This window comes from Chlamydotis macqueenii, chromosome 8 (genome assembly GCF_036417535.1).
Source record: "Chlamydotis macqueenii isolate bChlMac1 chromosome 8, bChlMac1.mat, whole genome shotgun sequence".
In the NCBI taxonomy this organism is placed as follows: domain Eukaryota; kingdom Metazoa; phylum Chordata; class Aves; order Otidiformes; family Otididae; genus Chlamydotis; species Chlamydotis macqueenii.
This window is the reverse complement of record NC_141563.1, coordinates 31,538,681-31,553,425: the sequence shown is the minus strand read 5'-3', so window position 1 is coordinate 31,553,425 and position 14,745 is coordinate 31,538,681. Positions and strand designations below refer to the sequence as shown.

The 14,745-nt window shown below is 37.5% G+C and overlaps 1 protein-coding gene across 1 annotated transcript in view; it reads left to right on the top strand.

Moving 5' to 3' along the window:
- NRDC (nardilysin convertase) overlaps positions 1-14,745 on the top strand; it is a 30,509-nt gene that overhangs the window by 3,211 nt on the left and 12,553 nt on the right. The window contains exons 2-14 of the mRNA XM_086753851.1: positions 1,747-2,071; positions 2,267-2,348; positions 2,948-3,101; positions 4,832-4,905; positions 6,102-6,197; positions 7,124-7,246; positions 8,754-8,811; positions 9,832-9,905; positions 10,095-10,164; positions 10,566-10,643; positions 11,139-11,259; positions 11,338-11,396; positions 12,002-12,056. Coding sequence (XP_086609977.1) covers positions 1,747-2,071; positions 2,267-2,348; positions 2,948-3,101; positions 4,832-4,905; positions 6,102-6,197; positions 7,124-7,246; positions 8,754-8,811; positions 9,832-9,905; positions 10,095-10,164; positions 10,566-10,643; positions 11,139-11,259; positions 11,338-11,396; positions 12,002-12,056 — 1,369 coding nt within the window. The remainder of the gene's footprint in view (positions 1-1,746; positions 2,072-2,266; positions 2,349-2,947; positions 3,102-4,831; positions 4,906-6,101; positions 6,198-7,123; positions 7,247-8,753; positions 8,812-9,831; positions 9,906-10,094; positions 10,165-10,565; positions 10,644-11,138; positions 11,260-11,337; positions 11,397-12,001; positions 12,057-14,745) is intronic.

Below are 14,745 nucleotides of genomic sequence, written 5' to 3'. Positions count from 1 at the left end.
TCTGCAGGTTATAGACTACGTACTGTGAACAACAATGCACTTGTGCTTTTGATTGCCACAAATCTGTACTGCGCAGTGGTTCTGCAATAAGCAAAACAGGTGTGTTAACATTTATGAAACCGTGACCCAGAGTAAGTGCTATCAGTTCCTGTTGGGTGAGTGGTCATAATTCCTAAACTTAAGACAACTATTAAATATTTGTTCTTTAGCCTTTTCTATAGACATGGTAGTCCAAGAAGTCCTTTGTCTCAGAGCTGCTTACCCTACTCATGATACACTCTTTACCCTTCTCCTCCAAATACATGCCCATGAAATTCAGTTGGGAGAGAGGTCTTCAGAGCAATTTGTTTCCAGGCTGGTCTGTGGTTTGCAGAGCCGTAGCAGGTGGCCTACAGGTCTAGTAAAAAATGAAACTTACTCCAATCCAAAACATGAAGTCAGTGTATTGATAGTAACACATGCTTTTATTTCTGGGAAACATTGAAATTGCATAATGATAACCATGAATGAAACTTGTGAGAAACATTGGGAGCCATGGAGTTGGAAAACACACCATGTGCCTTTCTTTTTTTTCTTTTGGGTACTTACTACATAGCTTGAGCTGGAAGTCTACTTCAAAATTTCTGCTGCCTGATTACAGCAGTAGGCACATTGTGAAGTTCTGATCTGGTACAAACTTGGAGGTTGGACTAGATGACCTTTAAAAGTCCCTTCCAACTCAAATCATTCTATGATTCTGTGCTCTGTAACGCAGGTTTTTCTGGGAGCATGGGATGTGACCATAGCCTTGTTTTATACTAGCTTTTTTTTTTTTTTTTTTTTTTCGCTTTGTCCGGATCAGATACCACCTGTCTATATCACACTAGTTCTTAGGTTGGATTAAGTACTTTCTGATCCAGCATTCCTTCCTTTCCACAGCTGGTATACGAGCCAGTATGAGCTCTTGATAGGAGTTCTCTGGCTAATTTATCGAATTGTGACTATCTGTCCTGAATCTGATGGGAAACAAATACTGCTGAGAGATCTTGTAGTGCAGAGCATTGGTGCTTGCAGTCCTCAATCTCAAATGTAGAATGGTGCTGGACAGAGGGCTTGTGGGTTTATATATATAAATATATATGCACATGTATGTATACACACAGAGAGAACTCTGTGTATTGCTTGTTGATAGTAACCCAACCATCCCACTGTGACTTATTTTATTAAGCGTGGAGAGGAGATCTCTCCTTTCTAACACGTGCCTGCTGTGTCTGTGGACCTCATTTAATAGAACGCGTTGATAAATAAAATGGAGTCTCTGGGGCCTGTTTAGAGGCAAAGACTAACATCTTAATTTTGTCATGTAATATGTGTTTCCAAGAGCCTGAGAAGCATAACAAGCTATTGAAGTTTGGGTTTGCCTGTTCTGAGTACCTGAGGTTTTCTGTGAGTGGATGCTAGTGGCTTAAATTTTTCAGGGAGTGAGAAATAAAAGCCCAAATCAGTGTCCCTGACCTTACAGGGGAGAAGGAGTTCTGCTGCTGCCCTGAATTGCTTCTTTCCTGTTCTTATAGCTGTTGAGTAGCAGAAGAGTGTTTTTACTTTCCCACTATAAAACTGTTCACCTTCATAGCTACCACTAAATTTTCATTAGGAAATCTCAGTTGAAGAGCACAAAACTGTTGTGGGAAATGCAAACACTTTGGTGATTCTGAAAATTCAGATTCAGGAAACGAGCATATGCATTGCAAATATTTATTCTTTCAGGTGTATCAAACTGCAAAATGGCCTATGTGCACTTTTGATTTCGGACTTGAATTATTTGGATGGTGCCCCAGCTATTTTATCTGAGGAGGAGGAAGAGGAAGACAACAATGATGATGAATCTGAAGAGGAAAGTGATGAAGATGACGACTCTGGGGCTGAGATCGAAGATGGTAGAGAAGGTTTTGATGATGAGGACTGTGATGAGGAGGATGAGAGTGAGGACGATGATGGAGATAATGACGATTTCAATGATCCTGATGACAGTGAGTTAGAAGAGCTAGCTGAAAAGGAAGAGACAAGAAAGAGAGGCTGTACAGAAAAGCAGGTATGTAATTAAAGCTGTATGGTGGAAAAAAAAATACATAGTGAGCTTTCTTGTGCTCTGAAGCCTTGTGATTAGACATTCACACTAGACTTTCTTTTTATTGTGGCTGTCCTGATTGACTTGTCTTATACTTCTGTCATTTTCTTGAAGTGTTTCTTGAAGCAGCTTTTACTGAGCGCATTGTATTTTCCCTAGTCTGCAGCAGCCCTCTGTGTTGCTGTTGGCAGCTTCTCTGATCCCGAAGATCTGCCTGGATTAGCACACTTCCTGGAACATAGTATGTATCTGCTCTTATTTCATCCTCTCCAACTGCAGTGCAAAATGACTGCTACCTACTTCTAAATTTATATCGTATTGTAGTTATAATTTCTTATTTCAGCTACCCCAGAATTTATTTTCATTAGTTCAATAAATTTGTGTTTTTTGTAAAAAATATTCTTTGATGGGCTGTGCATTAACACACACTTTTTTGTTATCTATTAAATGTGACGTGAAACATGTTACCTGTGTTTTTATAAACTAGACTGGAGCTACAGACCTTTACCTCTCTGGTAAAGGATGAAGAATTAGTAATACAGGCACAGAAAGCACATTAGGTTTCTGACCAGATGTATCTTAAAATGTTACTCTTGACCGATTGAGGCCAATCATGTTTAGAAAGGCACTGTTATTTCCAGTCTATTTGGGCCTTCTGCTAAATGCAGATTATTCTAATTGCTGGGCAGAATACATGTCTGTTGCTATTTTGTGGTTAGCCTCTGCATGTGGGCTGTGGGTCAGTTGTAGATAACACTGTGCTGAAGAAGGGTTGTTGTAGCTGCAATTAATGTAATCAAATTCATGTCATCTTGGTAATTTTGCTGATTTTTGTTCCAGTGGTTTTTATGGGCAGTTTGAAATACCCAGATGAGAATGGGTTTGACGCATTTCTGAAGAAACACGGGGGCAGTGACAATGCTTCGACTGATTGTGAGCGGACAGTCTTTCAGTTTGATGTGCAGAGGAAGTACTTCAAAGAAGCGCTTGATAGGTAACTTAATATAAATGGAGATTAGGTGTTAACAAATGTTTGTATGTACCTCAGGAGCTCCGGTGTTGCTATTCAGTTCTTCATTTTGAGGTGATTAAGGCTGTTGCTGAACTTCTGTAGGTACTCGTACTACCGCAGAGGATATTAAATATAGAGAAAATATTATTTCTCTTTAGATTTCATACTGTTTTTTGAGATAGTTCCTGTATAGCCGCTATGTGATTATTTAGGATCCATGTGTAAGTCTTAATTCCCGTAGCTCTTTGGTCATTTTACCACCCTTTAAACCAGTAGCATTGATGACAAGAGAAATCTTATGCAGTGTGACAAATATTCGTAGAGGAAGTGCTCCCAGAACACCAATGACTCATCCTTTGAAATATCTGTCCTGATATAATTAGTGAGTTTTTAAATTTTTTCTTTTTGTTCCAAGTCTAATTCATGAAAGTGGGTGGAAGGGCAGAAAGTTGTGATACAATGTGTGCCTCGGAAGGATACATTTAACCCAATCCAGGTTATTCAGTCAAGTATGTATCTTTTGCCAGAAAATATTTGACTTTCTCTTTTGTACTGTAGGATATGTTAGTACAGAGCTGTATGTCTTGGCATCATTTCCTTCGGTGAGAGGAAGTTACTTGTTCATAGGGGCATGTCAGTTGAGTGTTCTTGATGCTGTAAAATATCTCAGGAGGAGAGTGGAGTCCACTGTGAACTTACTTGGATCAAAATACGTTCCTGTGATGACGCCAAAAACAAGTGTTTGCACATTTTACCAAGTGTTGCTTAAATTTTACTTTACTGGGCCAAATTTAGTTTTCATTTGTGGATTAGTCAAGCTTTTAGATGTTTGGAAGTGCAAAAGAAAAAAAATATCATATTGCAGTCTGTCACAACAGCTCACTTAAGGGAGGGGAAACAGAAATTATTGGTTCTCTAGAACAGTATCTCATACAAAGAAGGTAAACGGATGCTGATGATGATTTCTGCTCATTCAAGCACTTGTGGATCTAAAGAAATTGAAAGACGTCACATTTCAGTAGTCTTTAGCTTAATGGGTCCTGTAGCCATAGAACTTTATCAACAGTGTATTACTGTTAACCTTTTGCTTCAACGAGTTCAGTGCATCATTAAAAAAAAATCAACAAATAAAATATAAGTATTAGATTTTCTGGCAGCATTCTGCAGAGTCTCCATTCATTGCAGATTTGTCCCTTTCATTGCTGTGCTCTCTATGGGTTCAGGAGAAGATGTGTTTCTGGATAACAATGCTGACTTCTATAGTAGATAGTAAAATTGTAATGGATATAAAAACTTACTTTTCAGGACATAAATAAACAATTTATTCCCAAACAACTGAGAATTTCCTCTGAGGCATCCGATACTGATCCCTGTTAGAGCCAGGAACCAGACCAGATGGATCACTTGTCTGGTATGATCATTCTTAGGATGTAAAGGTGGATGCTCCTGTATCCATTGCTGTCACACCCTCCTGGGTCCAACCAATTCATCCCTACTTTATGCAGCATAGGAGTCCTGCACTTTGGTTTTTGATGCTATCACAAAACTGGTTTTTATCTTTCCTTAAGACAATACAGTCAAGAATGATGTAATTTGTAGTAAGACAGGCAACATTACAAACTAAAACTAGCAGATTTTGGTTTTAATTGTTGGGGTTTTGCTCTAGCTTAATAGACACTGAAGAAAAGCTTATGAATTTTTCTGTTTTGTAGGTGGGCACAATTCTTCATTCACCCACTAATGATTAGAGATGCAATAGACCGAGAAGTCGAGGCTGTAGACAGTGGTAAGAGTATACTTTTCTGTGTCTTTAGCCCATCTTTTTAAAGAACTAAACAGTGAACAACATGTCTAGCTCCAGCATAGCCCCAGTGCTCTCTCCAGTCCTCTGTGGAGTAAATGCATTAAGTTGAGGTTCTGACACCTTAATAACTACAAATTTGCTTCACAGAAGGAAATTGAACCTGGCATAGAAGTGAGTGAAGTGTTCACTTGATCTTCTAGTATGTTATGAATACTTCTAGGCTGCCTATAAAGCTTCACTGTTTTAGGAAAAAAAACGTGTTATTGGCAGATATACTAACTGGTTCAAATATGTATTCCAAGTCATCTTCATTTGTCCTCTGACAAGGAAAACTGAGCAATTTGATCTTTGAATTTAAATAAGTGTCAATATAAACAAGCACCTGTCTTTATGTTAAGGTGTGGTTTCTTCAACAGCTTAAGCCAGCTTAACACCTTCACTTGCACTGCTTTCATCATGCAGATCCACTCCTTCCCTTGTCCTGACACTGCAGTAATGAGCTGCCCAGTAAACTGTCAGCTTGATGAACCAGCTGCAGACTAACCCAGCCAAAGTAATTATTTTACAGCTCTCCTGTGCATGTTTCTTATTACCAGCAAAAACAGGAACAGGAAAATGCAGGTCAAGAGGGTAAATTCTTGACTTTGACAGAATCCTATATTTAGATTAGAGTAAACTGATTGTAAAACTGCATTTCTGGAAACTATTTTGCTCGGCTTTCAATTTCTTTTTTCGTTGTTAGGCTAGAAGCTGTTCTGTGTGATGTATGAGAGAAGCAGGTTTGTAGTTGTTCTCTGGCCCTTTCTGCAGGGCCTGACTCTGTAGAATATTGATGGCCTTGTGTTCCCCTTAAATTTATTGGATTGAGAGCACTCAGACAGGACAGGTTGGGGCTTTATGTGCTTCTCCTCCTTATCCCTTTCTGTATTCTCAGCAATGAGCTACAGTTTTCATCTTCTCTTGACTTATATTCATTACTGCTAGCAAGTCCTGTTTCTTATCCTATTTCACTACTTCATCATACATTAAACCAACTATTTTCAGTCTACATTTGTGTGGTATGTCTCCTTTTCAGTTTGGTTGGGGTTTCTGCTTTTTTTTTTTTTTTTTTTTTTTTTTTTGTGGGAACGTGACCTCAAATTTTGATGCATGCCACTGCAAATTCTTTAAATCAACAGAGTATCAGCTGGCAAGACCCTCTGATGCAAACAGAAAGGAGATGCTCTTTGGGAGTCTTGCCAGACCTGGACATCCTATGAAGAAATTTTTTTGGGGTAAGTTGTGAATTTCTGTTATAAAGTGGTGATAATAGTTAAACTTTTAATCACTTAACAGATGCACTAACATGAGCTATCTTATCGCAGCAAACACTAGCCTTGCTCAGAAGTATTAGAACAATTATTCATTTTACAGTACAATGTTTGGGAATAAAAGCAGCTGTCTGCTGCTTAAGATACTTTGCATTCTGATAGTGCTTTTTGCTGATGTTAAAGCTCTAGGTATACGATCACGTAACTTTCTGTAACGTAAAGGTGGTACTCTGAGTCATCTCTGTCTTGCTTGAGCTTGTTTTTTGCTGTTAGAATTTCTTGGAAAAAATAAAGTATTTCTAGGTTTGTGTCTAAGAAAGCTTTTCAAAGTAAATAATTCGTTGTTGAACTTGCAGAAGTAGATCTTCACAGCCATGTGAGCAGAGCAGGAGGGAAATTTGTCCTTCTACTGGACAATAACAGAGTCCCAGCTCCCTCACCCTGGTGATGCTGGTGGGCATGTAAATTGCGGTGTGATGGGCAATAGAGTTACCAGCTTTGAAATGTAGGTAGTTTTTATAAAGTTCCATAGTGACCTATACTGAACATTGTCTTTTACTCTCTTCCTGTCCCCGGTTCTGCAAGTTCCATTGGTGAGGAAATAACTGGCAACACATAGCGAGCTGTGCGGTACACAATATGGGTGATCTGATAATGCAGGAGGACTCTATCCCTCTTAGTCATAGAAATATCAACTGTCCTTATAATAGAACTAGAAATTGGAAGATATTAAATTTTGGTTAACATTCCTTTAACTCCCCATTTCTATTAGGTAGTTTTAATGTGCTTACTGTGACTAGGCTCAGTGCCAGGGGAGGAAAAGAAACTCAGTGTATCTGGTCTTGATGTAATCGGTGTCTAGATAACTAACCACCTTTTAATGTTTACAGGTAATGCAGATACGCTCAAACATGAGCCTAAAATGAATAATATTGATACCTACACCAGACTGAGGGACTTCTGGCAGCGCCATTACTCTGCTCACTATATGACTTTAGTTGTCCAATCTAAAGGTAACATCAGTCGTTCCTTAAAAACAGGCTCATTGCTGTTGATGAGGTATTGCTTTTGGCACCAGTACAGCTGCAGCCCAAGTCGTTATAGTGGATTGTCCAGTCTTGCAGGAGGTATTTACGTGCAGATTTTAGCCTGGTTTCCAAATGAAATGAGACTTGAGTAGTTGTGCTGTGCTACTGTCATCCTGCCACTTCTTGAGAAACTTGTAGCTGAAACTGTTGAATAGGTCCCAGATTAACACAGAAGGTAAAATCTCAAAGGTATGTTTAGAAAAGAATCTTGTAGGAATGTAGAGGACTTACATGATTTAATGCTGCTGCTTTCTCTGCTGTCAACAGTGAACCTCCACAGAAAAATGATGGGGAGACTGAGACTGGGTCTCCCAGTTGTCTTGTTCTGTTTGGGATTCTTTCAGAAGAGGTCTTAAAATAAAACACATTTCTCTAGGAAGAATAGGGATTCTAAGTTTTTTCCCCGTAGACTGAAAAATTCTATGCAAATGGAATTGGGTTTAAGTTCAGCAGAGAAATTCAGACCTATCTGTTATTTCTGCTGAGACTGAAAGAAAGATATTTCTTACAAGTTAAGCATGTAGTAGAGACCTGTGCTGGAAATAAAGTTGTATGCATTCAAGTTAGATTTGTGCTTAGGGGTTTTGTTGAATGCTGAAATGATTGAAGTTCCTATCTGTAAAATGGAGATAGTAATAATAGACATTGTAATTCTTTTCTGCTCCTATGCTTTTATTTTCTGTCTGACTGTAAACTTTTTAGGGCATTGAATGCCTCTTGAGTAATCATTTGTGTAGAAATAGATTGTAATGTTGTTTCTTCTGATGACTGGGAGAAAATTGCGGGAACTGATAGCCAGCCAGGTCAACTTTGTATTTCTGTCTCTGTTAAAACAAAAGAAACTGTGAATCTTCCCCAAACCCAGTCTCACCTTTTTTATTGTTGTTGTTTAGCATATACAGCATAACTTTTTGGGCATTCAGAATGCCTGCTTAAACAAGCAATTTCCAATTGGTTGTTTAAATAAACTTTAAACTTCTGGTTCTTGGCACACTTCCTTTAGGAAAAAAAATGGGGAAAAGGAATTCTTAGCACTGTAGGACTGCATTTAGGTTTGAAGCTGTTGCGTGTATTCCGGACACAGAGTGATGGAATGAGTCAAGCAAGTACTGGTGATTTTGTAGATCCCTAAGTCTGTAATTTCTTTTCACAGTCACACCAGATAAAACTGAATTTTAAATCCCAGTTTTATCAGCCTGAGATTTCAGCAGTATATACAACCCAGAGCTATGACCAAAGATATAGTTCAGTGAATATCAAAAATTGGCTCAAACCAACAGCTATGAAGCTTAAAATTTAGAGCTTTGCAATTTTAAGATATACTGACTTGCAGCCTTTTAAAATAACTGAACTGGTGAGATAAGATAAAGAATTTGTCTTAGATCTTCAGGAAATCGTATTTCTGCTTTTCTTTTTTTCCTCTCCTTATTAGAAACACTGGATACATTGGAAAAGTGGGTGACAGAAATCTTCTCAGAGATCCCAAATAAGTAAGATTATTTTGATGCATAAAGGCATTGCAAATTATAAAATTACCTGTTCTTATAATGTTGATTTTTAAAAACATCCCTTACTGGAGAAATAAAAGAAATTAACCTTTATTAATTAACATCCTTATCCAGAAAAAAAAAAGTGGACAACTTTGGAAATTAAAGACTGACATTAGTTGTTTCAGGAAGACTTTATTTAGCGTGCAAGCTGTGTAGTGCTAACTTGCAGCAGTGTTTGCTTAATATGTGCTGATACCTCAGTTTCATGATAAATCATTCAAACCTAGATTATAATTTTACATTGCTTATCTTTGCTTTGTGTCCAAAATAATTAGCAGCAAAATAAATTAACACTGTATCTTGAATCAGGTGACACCCTACTTAGGGTGACTCCCTACTTAGGGTGGCAACTGGTTAGGACTTAATCTTTTTTTAATAATTCACTCAAGTGTGCTGTCTAAAAAGGAGGTTCTGCAAAAGATTTACGAATTTGAAAAGCATTTTATTTTCCCTTTCATTTTCTGCTTTTGCAAGATGTTTATTTCTCTGGTGCGTGGAAATGCGCTTTTGAAAGTCTAATGCCATACAGGGACACATTTTTTTCTCTCCTGGCCACCGTCCTTCTCAGTCCTCTTTCCCCACAAGACAATCCATTGGGATTCTGTGAGTCCAAGGCCAACTCGGGAAGTTTTTTTACTGTGCTTGGCTTTCCTTTTCCCTGTTACAAAAGCAAACTTTTTATTGTTACCGCCTTGGACAGAAGGAGAGGGAGGAGATGATGTATCTAAATCTTTGGTAATGACTCTGTTGTGCGGGCAGAGGGCAAGTGAATCCCAGGTTGCCTTCCACTTCGGGCTGGGTGGATCCTGGACTGCACTCTTAGTCAAGAGCCATTTTTTATTTGTCTGGTGTATTTCCTCTGTCGCATCAGGCTATGGATGCTTATGGATGCTCTTGTGATTGTCTGAGTGTAGCCTTGAATCCTTGCCAGTAACATCACACTCTAATTTTGCTTTTAAGTGGTTTACCCAAACCCAGCTTTGGCCATCTGACTCAGCCTTTTGACACACCGGAATTTCACAAGCTTTACAGAGGTGAGTAAAATAGATTTGTTTAAATGTTTTGAATACCTAGCTTCATATTTTCTCTGTGTGATCCAGGTACTTTGAGAATAATTCTGTGTGGCTATGAATAATTTTTAACCGTTCTTTCTGCATTATGTAAAATTTCTTATCTATGTCTAACACTGTATATTTATATTCAATAATTTTATTTGTGTTCAGTTATTCCAATCAGGAAAGTTCATTCATTGAGTATCACTTGGGCCCTTCCACCACAAGAACAGTATTACAGGTACAGTAATGCTGAATTTTACTTCCACTGTGTTTATGTTGTGAATAATTTCTTGATTTTCACAACAAACCAAAGAATCTCATTAGTTTGTGTTACAGATTACTTTGGTTCAGCTAGGGGAACATTTTTAAAATGAAGTAAACTGATGCAAATATGTTTCCTTTAAAAAACTGAGTGGAATTGATACACAGCTGATTTAACGTCTTTCCTCACTGACTCAGATCAGTCATTATGTTCTGAACTCCCACATTTTTAGCTTATTATCCTAACGCTGCCTGAAAAGGCAAAACTTGCCATGAAGAAGCACCCAGTATATATTTTGGTCATTTGTCTAGTAATTGAGTTCTTTCTGTGAAACATATTACCTCCTGGCATTTAATCTCCTTCAAATTTTCTTCTAGGGTGAAGCCACTTCATTATATTTCCTGGTTGGTGGGACATGAAGGCAAAGGCAGTGTTCTTTCTTTCCTTAGAAAAAAGTATGTATTTTTTTAAGCCTGGTAATTAAATGCTTTGCTATGATTAAAATAAAGGAAAACTATTTTGTATGTATGTGTTTTCTCCCTATATAAAAAAAGGCCAAGTCTGCTTTTTCTATCAGCCTTTTGTAGTGATAGTCTTTAAATTTATGATAGACCCAGTAAGAGATAAGTGGTTTTTGGTTTGTGATTCATGGATCAGCAGTATCTGTGACTGATCTTTAAAAGATATCCAAAAAACAACCTTTTTTTTCATTGTTTTGCTTGAATTTTGTATCCTGCGGTTCACATCTTTATGTTGGAAAAGTTTTTTGTAAACTATAAACGGATTGATAGTCATTGAAGTAAGGGGGGTTGGACTAGATGACCTCTAAAGGTCCCTTCCAATCCAAACCGTTCTATCATTCTATAAGTAAAGCTATGGTATGCTAATTTTAGCTAAGCTCAAATAAAGCCAAAATGATTAATTAGTAAGTACCTTTAACTCTTCCATAGATTTTGGGCTCTTGCTTTGTATGGAGGAAACGGTGAGACAGGATTTGAACAGAACTCCACTTACTCAGTCTTCAGCATTTCTGTGACTTTGACTGATGAAGGTTACAAGCACTTCTACGAGGTATGGGTTAGTGCAACCTGATTTTCTTACTCTTTTCCTAATGTTTGGAAAAATTAATTTATTCCTTTCTGTCTGCAGGTGGCCCATGTTGTATTTCAGTATGTGAAGATGCTGCAGAAAAGAGGGCCAGATAAAAGGCAAGTGTTTGCCACTACATCAGATACTCATAAGATTGTCCTTCTCCATTAGCCTTTTATTTGTAGCGTTTGCACTTTTTGTGGAGTTACTAACGCGTAAACAGTGAGTCAGTAGTAAAACTTGTCTGAGTGGGAAACATATCAGTTTAAAAAGTTTAAAAATGAATTTGCTAAATGTTTATGCTTATTTCTTGGAGCTTTTAGTTTGATTTCCTGTGATCCAATTTCTAATTTTAATAAGCTAAACTAGTGTAGATGTTAGGTGCCGTTTTGTATTTATTTAAACAAATTTGTTTAGCCAAATCTGTGGAAGGCAGGACTGTGGTGTTCTGGTGTTAGCCTTTAGGTTAATTTGGTATCAGATTTTGACACTTTGTAGTTAAGTCTTCCTCTTTGGATAACAGCAGAACTTTCTGCCAATTGAGAAATGCCCTTTTGGATGGAAGGAAAGCGCTTGTAATAATGGATTCTGTGTCTTGTACCTGAATGAATCACTGAGCTCACCCCTGATGCTTTTCCTAGAAGACTACTTTTTTTAGATTCTTGATAAATGTTATGGAATAATAGAGGAAATACACTTGTATTCTCTTCTCCCTCCTTTACAGAATATGGGAAGAAATACAGAAGATTGAAGCTAATGAATTTCACTACCAAGAACAGGTATTCACCCACTGTTTTGTGTTGATATAGGTAAACCATAAAAAGGATTCTTTTTGATTTTAAAACACATTTTCAAAGTTCTATTCAACCAGAGATAGAATATGCACTTAATGAGGCTGTATTTTGCTGAAAGAATTTGTATTCTAGGTTAAGAAGTATTGTGACTTTTTCCTTAACGGAATTAGAAGTTACTTTTTTCATTCTCTATCTGCTAGGTAGGCTCTTTTTCAGTTTTAATCATTAGGCCCTTGTGTGTGAAGTTCTATGCCCATGAAAATAGTGCTCTGCAAATTGGGGCTTTTCAATATTTTTGCCTGATTTCGCAGGTTTTTTAAGCTGTTTTAGCACTGCTGATTTCTGGGAATAGAAAAGCAGTGTTCAGTGAAAGGTGTGGCTTTCTGATGACCTAGCCGCACAAAGGCTAGGGTGCTAATGACCCCCTTGTCTGCTGTTACAACATTACACAGTTAAACATGGGTATGTGTCAAGTCTTCCTTGGCTTACTGAAATAATGATTAGCAAAATATTGTTTTTATTAAAGAAAAAAAAGGGAACACAATTTAGATCATTTGAGAAGCCTCACTTCGTTGACTCTCTTATTCACACTATATTTAGCCATGTTCTGGTTCTTACTAGGTAATGGGTTTTTTGAATGGCACTAAAATTTCCTTTTGGGAAAACAAATACATATACTACATTTCCAGGGGCAATAGAAAATAGAAAATGGAAAATCAATGCAGACAGGCACCGACACACAAAAGTTTTTTTCTTTTTTAATCCAATCTACTTAAGTTCTCTTCCTACTATTGCAAATAGTGTGGGACAGCCACCTGATATCTCAGTTGCATTAATTTCATCACCTTATTTGTGCAGCCTCTCATTCTTTTCCTACAAAGGGCTATGTGACAGATATATAAGGAAAGGACATAAAGGCAAAACTTCTCCCAAGAGAGTAATTAAGCACTAGAAATGATGTCTACAAATGTGGTGACATCTGTATTCTTGGAGGTTTCTGAGACCCAACTGTAGAAAACCCTGAGCTGACTTCAGCGTTGAGCAGGCGATTGGACTAAGGACATTCTGATATCCCTTCCCAACCCAGCACTTCTGTGATTCAAAGATTATAAATATCAAATCAATCTTATAAAAGTCACGTTATCTGAAATAAGAGTTATAGGCCATTTTGTTAAGCTGTTGCCATCACTTTGTGTGAAAAACCATTAAAATGTATGAATTTATGTGAAAAGAAAGACAAAGTCTGTAAGAGAGAAAATTATCCACGCTAAAATGTCAACTACAGAGTTAAAAGTAAGTGATATTAGAAAATCTTTTTTTTTTTAATAAGATTAAATCTTCTAAAGCCAATGTGTAATTGAAATCAAGCAAAGAAAAGGAAGTTTTAAGAATGGTGTAAAATCTTCTAGAGCACGCTCCAGTTTTTGGTAGAAGTGAGAGTTAAAAAAAAAAAAAAAAAAAAAAACCAGGGCCAGGCTGGATGAGGCTCTGAGCAACCTGATCTAGTTGGGGATGTCCCTGCTCCTTGCAGGGGGGTTGGACAAGATGACCTTTGAAGGTCCCTTCCAACTCTAACCATTCTATGATTCTATGATTCTATGATACATATAGGGCTTGAAAGCATCACTGAAGTTTGTTGGTTTCTTTTAAGGTACACGAATTCAGGAAGGAGGGAAAGAAAACAATCAGAAGTACTGATAGTGGAGTGTTTTTCTTTCCAGATGCTCCAAGTATTTTCAGACTCTCTTAAGACCTGCCAGTCTGCTGTGAGCATCAGGATGTTAGAAATGTCGTTCTTAGCAAATCCTTGCATCTGTAGCTCTGCCTTCAAAGTAGCATACGGAGGATCTTGAGTGTCTTGAGTGGCCTTTGAATAACAGACGTGGTATTTGCAAGTGATACAGACCGCAAGGACTGCTGCTAACAGCTCCAAGTGATAGATAACAGAGCAGTGGATTTCTTTGGTAGGAACAAGTTTACACTGATTTACAAGCACATTTTTTTAATGCCATGTGGGTTTTTTTGTTTGTTTTGTTGTTGGTTTTTTTTGTTTGTTTGTTTGTTTTTTTAGTAAAACACAACTTTTATGAATTTATTAGTGAAATTCAACTATTACAAGATTACAACAGTCTTCTCCTAACAAAAACATTCCCCAGAATAGTAGAGAAGAACTAAAAATCTGTAAAGGATGGCTATTTAGTATTTAACATATCAGGAATTAATATCTGTTGCCTTACATACAATTTTATGATTCTGCCTTTAATCATTTCCAACAGAGGTTGTCCACTTTGAAGTTTGACTTTTTAATCAAAGTGAAGCTATTTAGTCCTGAAAGGTTCTTATTGGTTCTTGGTTCTTGCTAGTACTTCTAGCTAGAATCTTATGTTCCCCAAAACTGTTACTGCTCTAATAGACTACGTATTTCCCAGTATTAAGCCAGGTGGGGATAGAAGACACCTAAGTTTACACTGGAGAAATACCTGTTAAGAGTCCTGCCTTTTGGACTCTTAACAGGCCAGTTGACTTTAAGTGATCGTTAAGAGGTTACTGTCAGTGCAGGGACTTAACTTAGAAAGCAAGGAAAAAAGATGTGCTTTTGTGACAGGATTGTGCAACCGATGAATGGGTTAGTCATTGCACCCCGCTCTTCTCGTTGATGGAAAGAGTTGGTTCA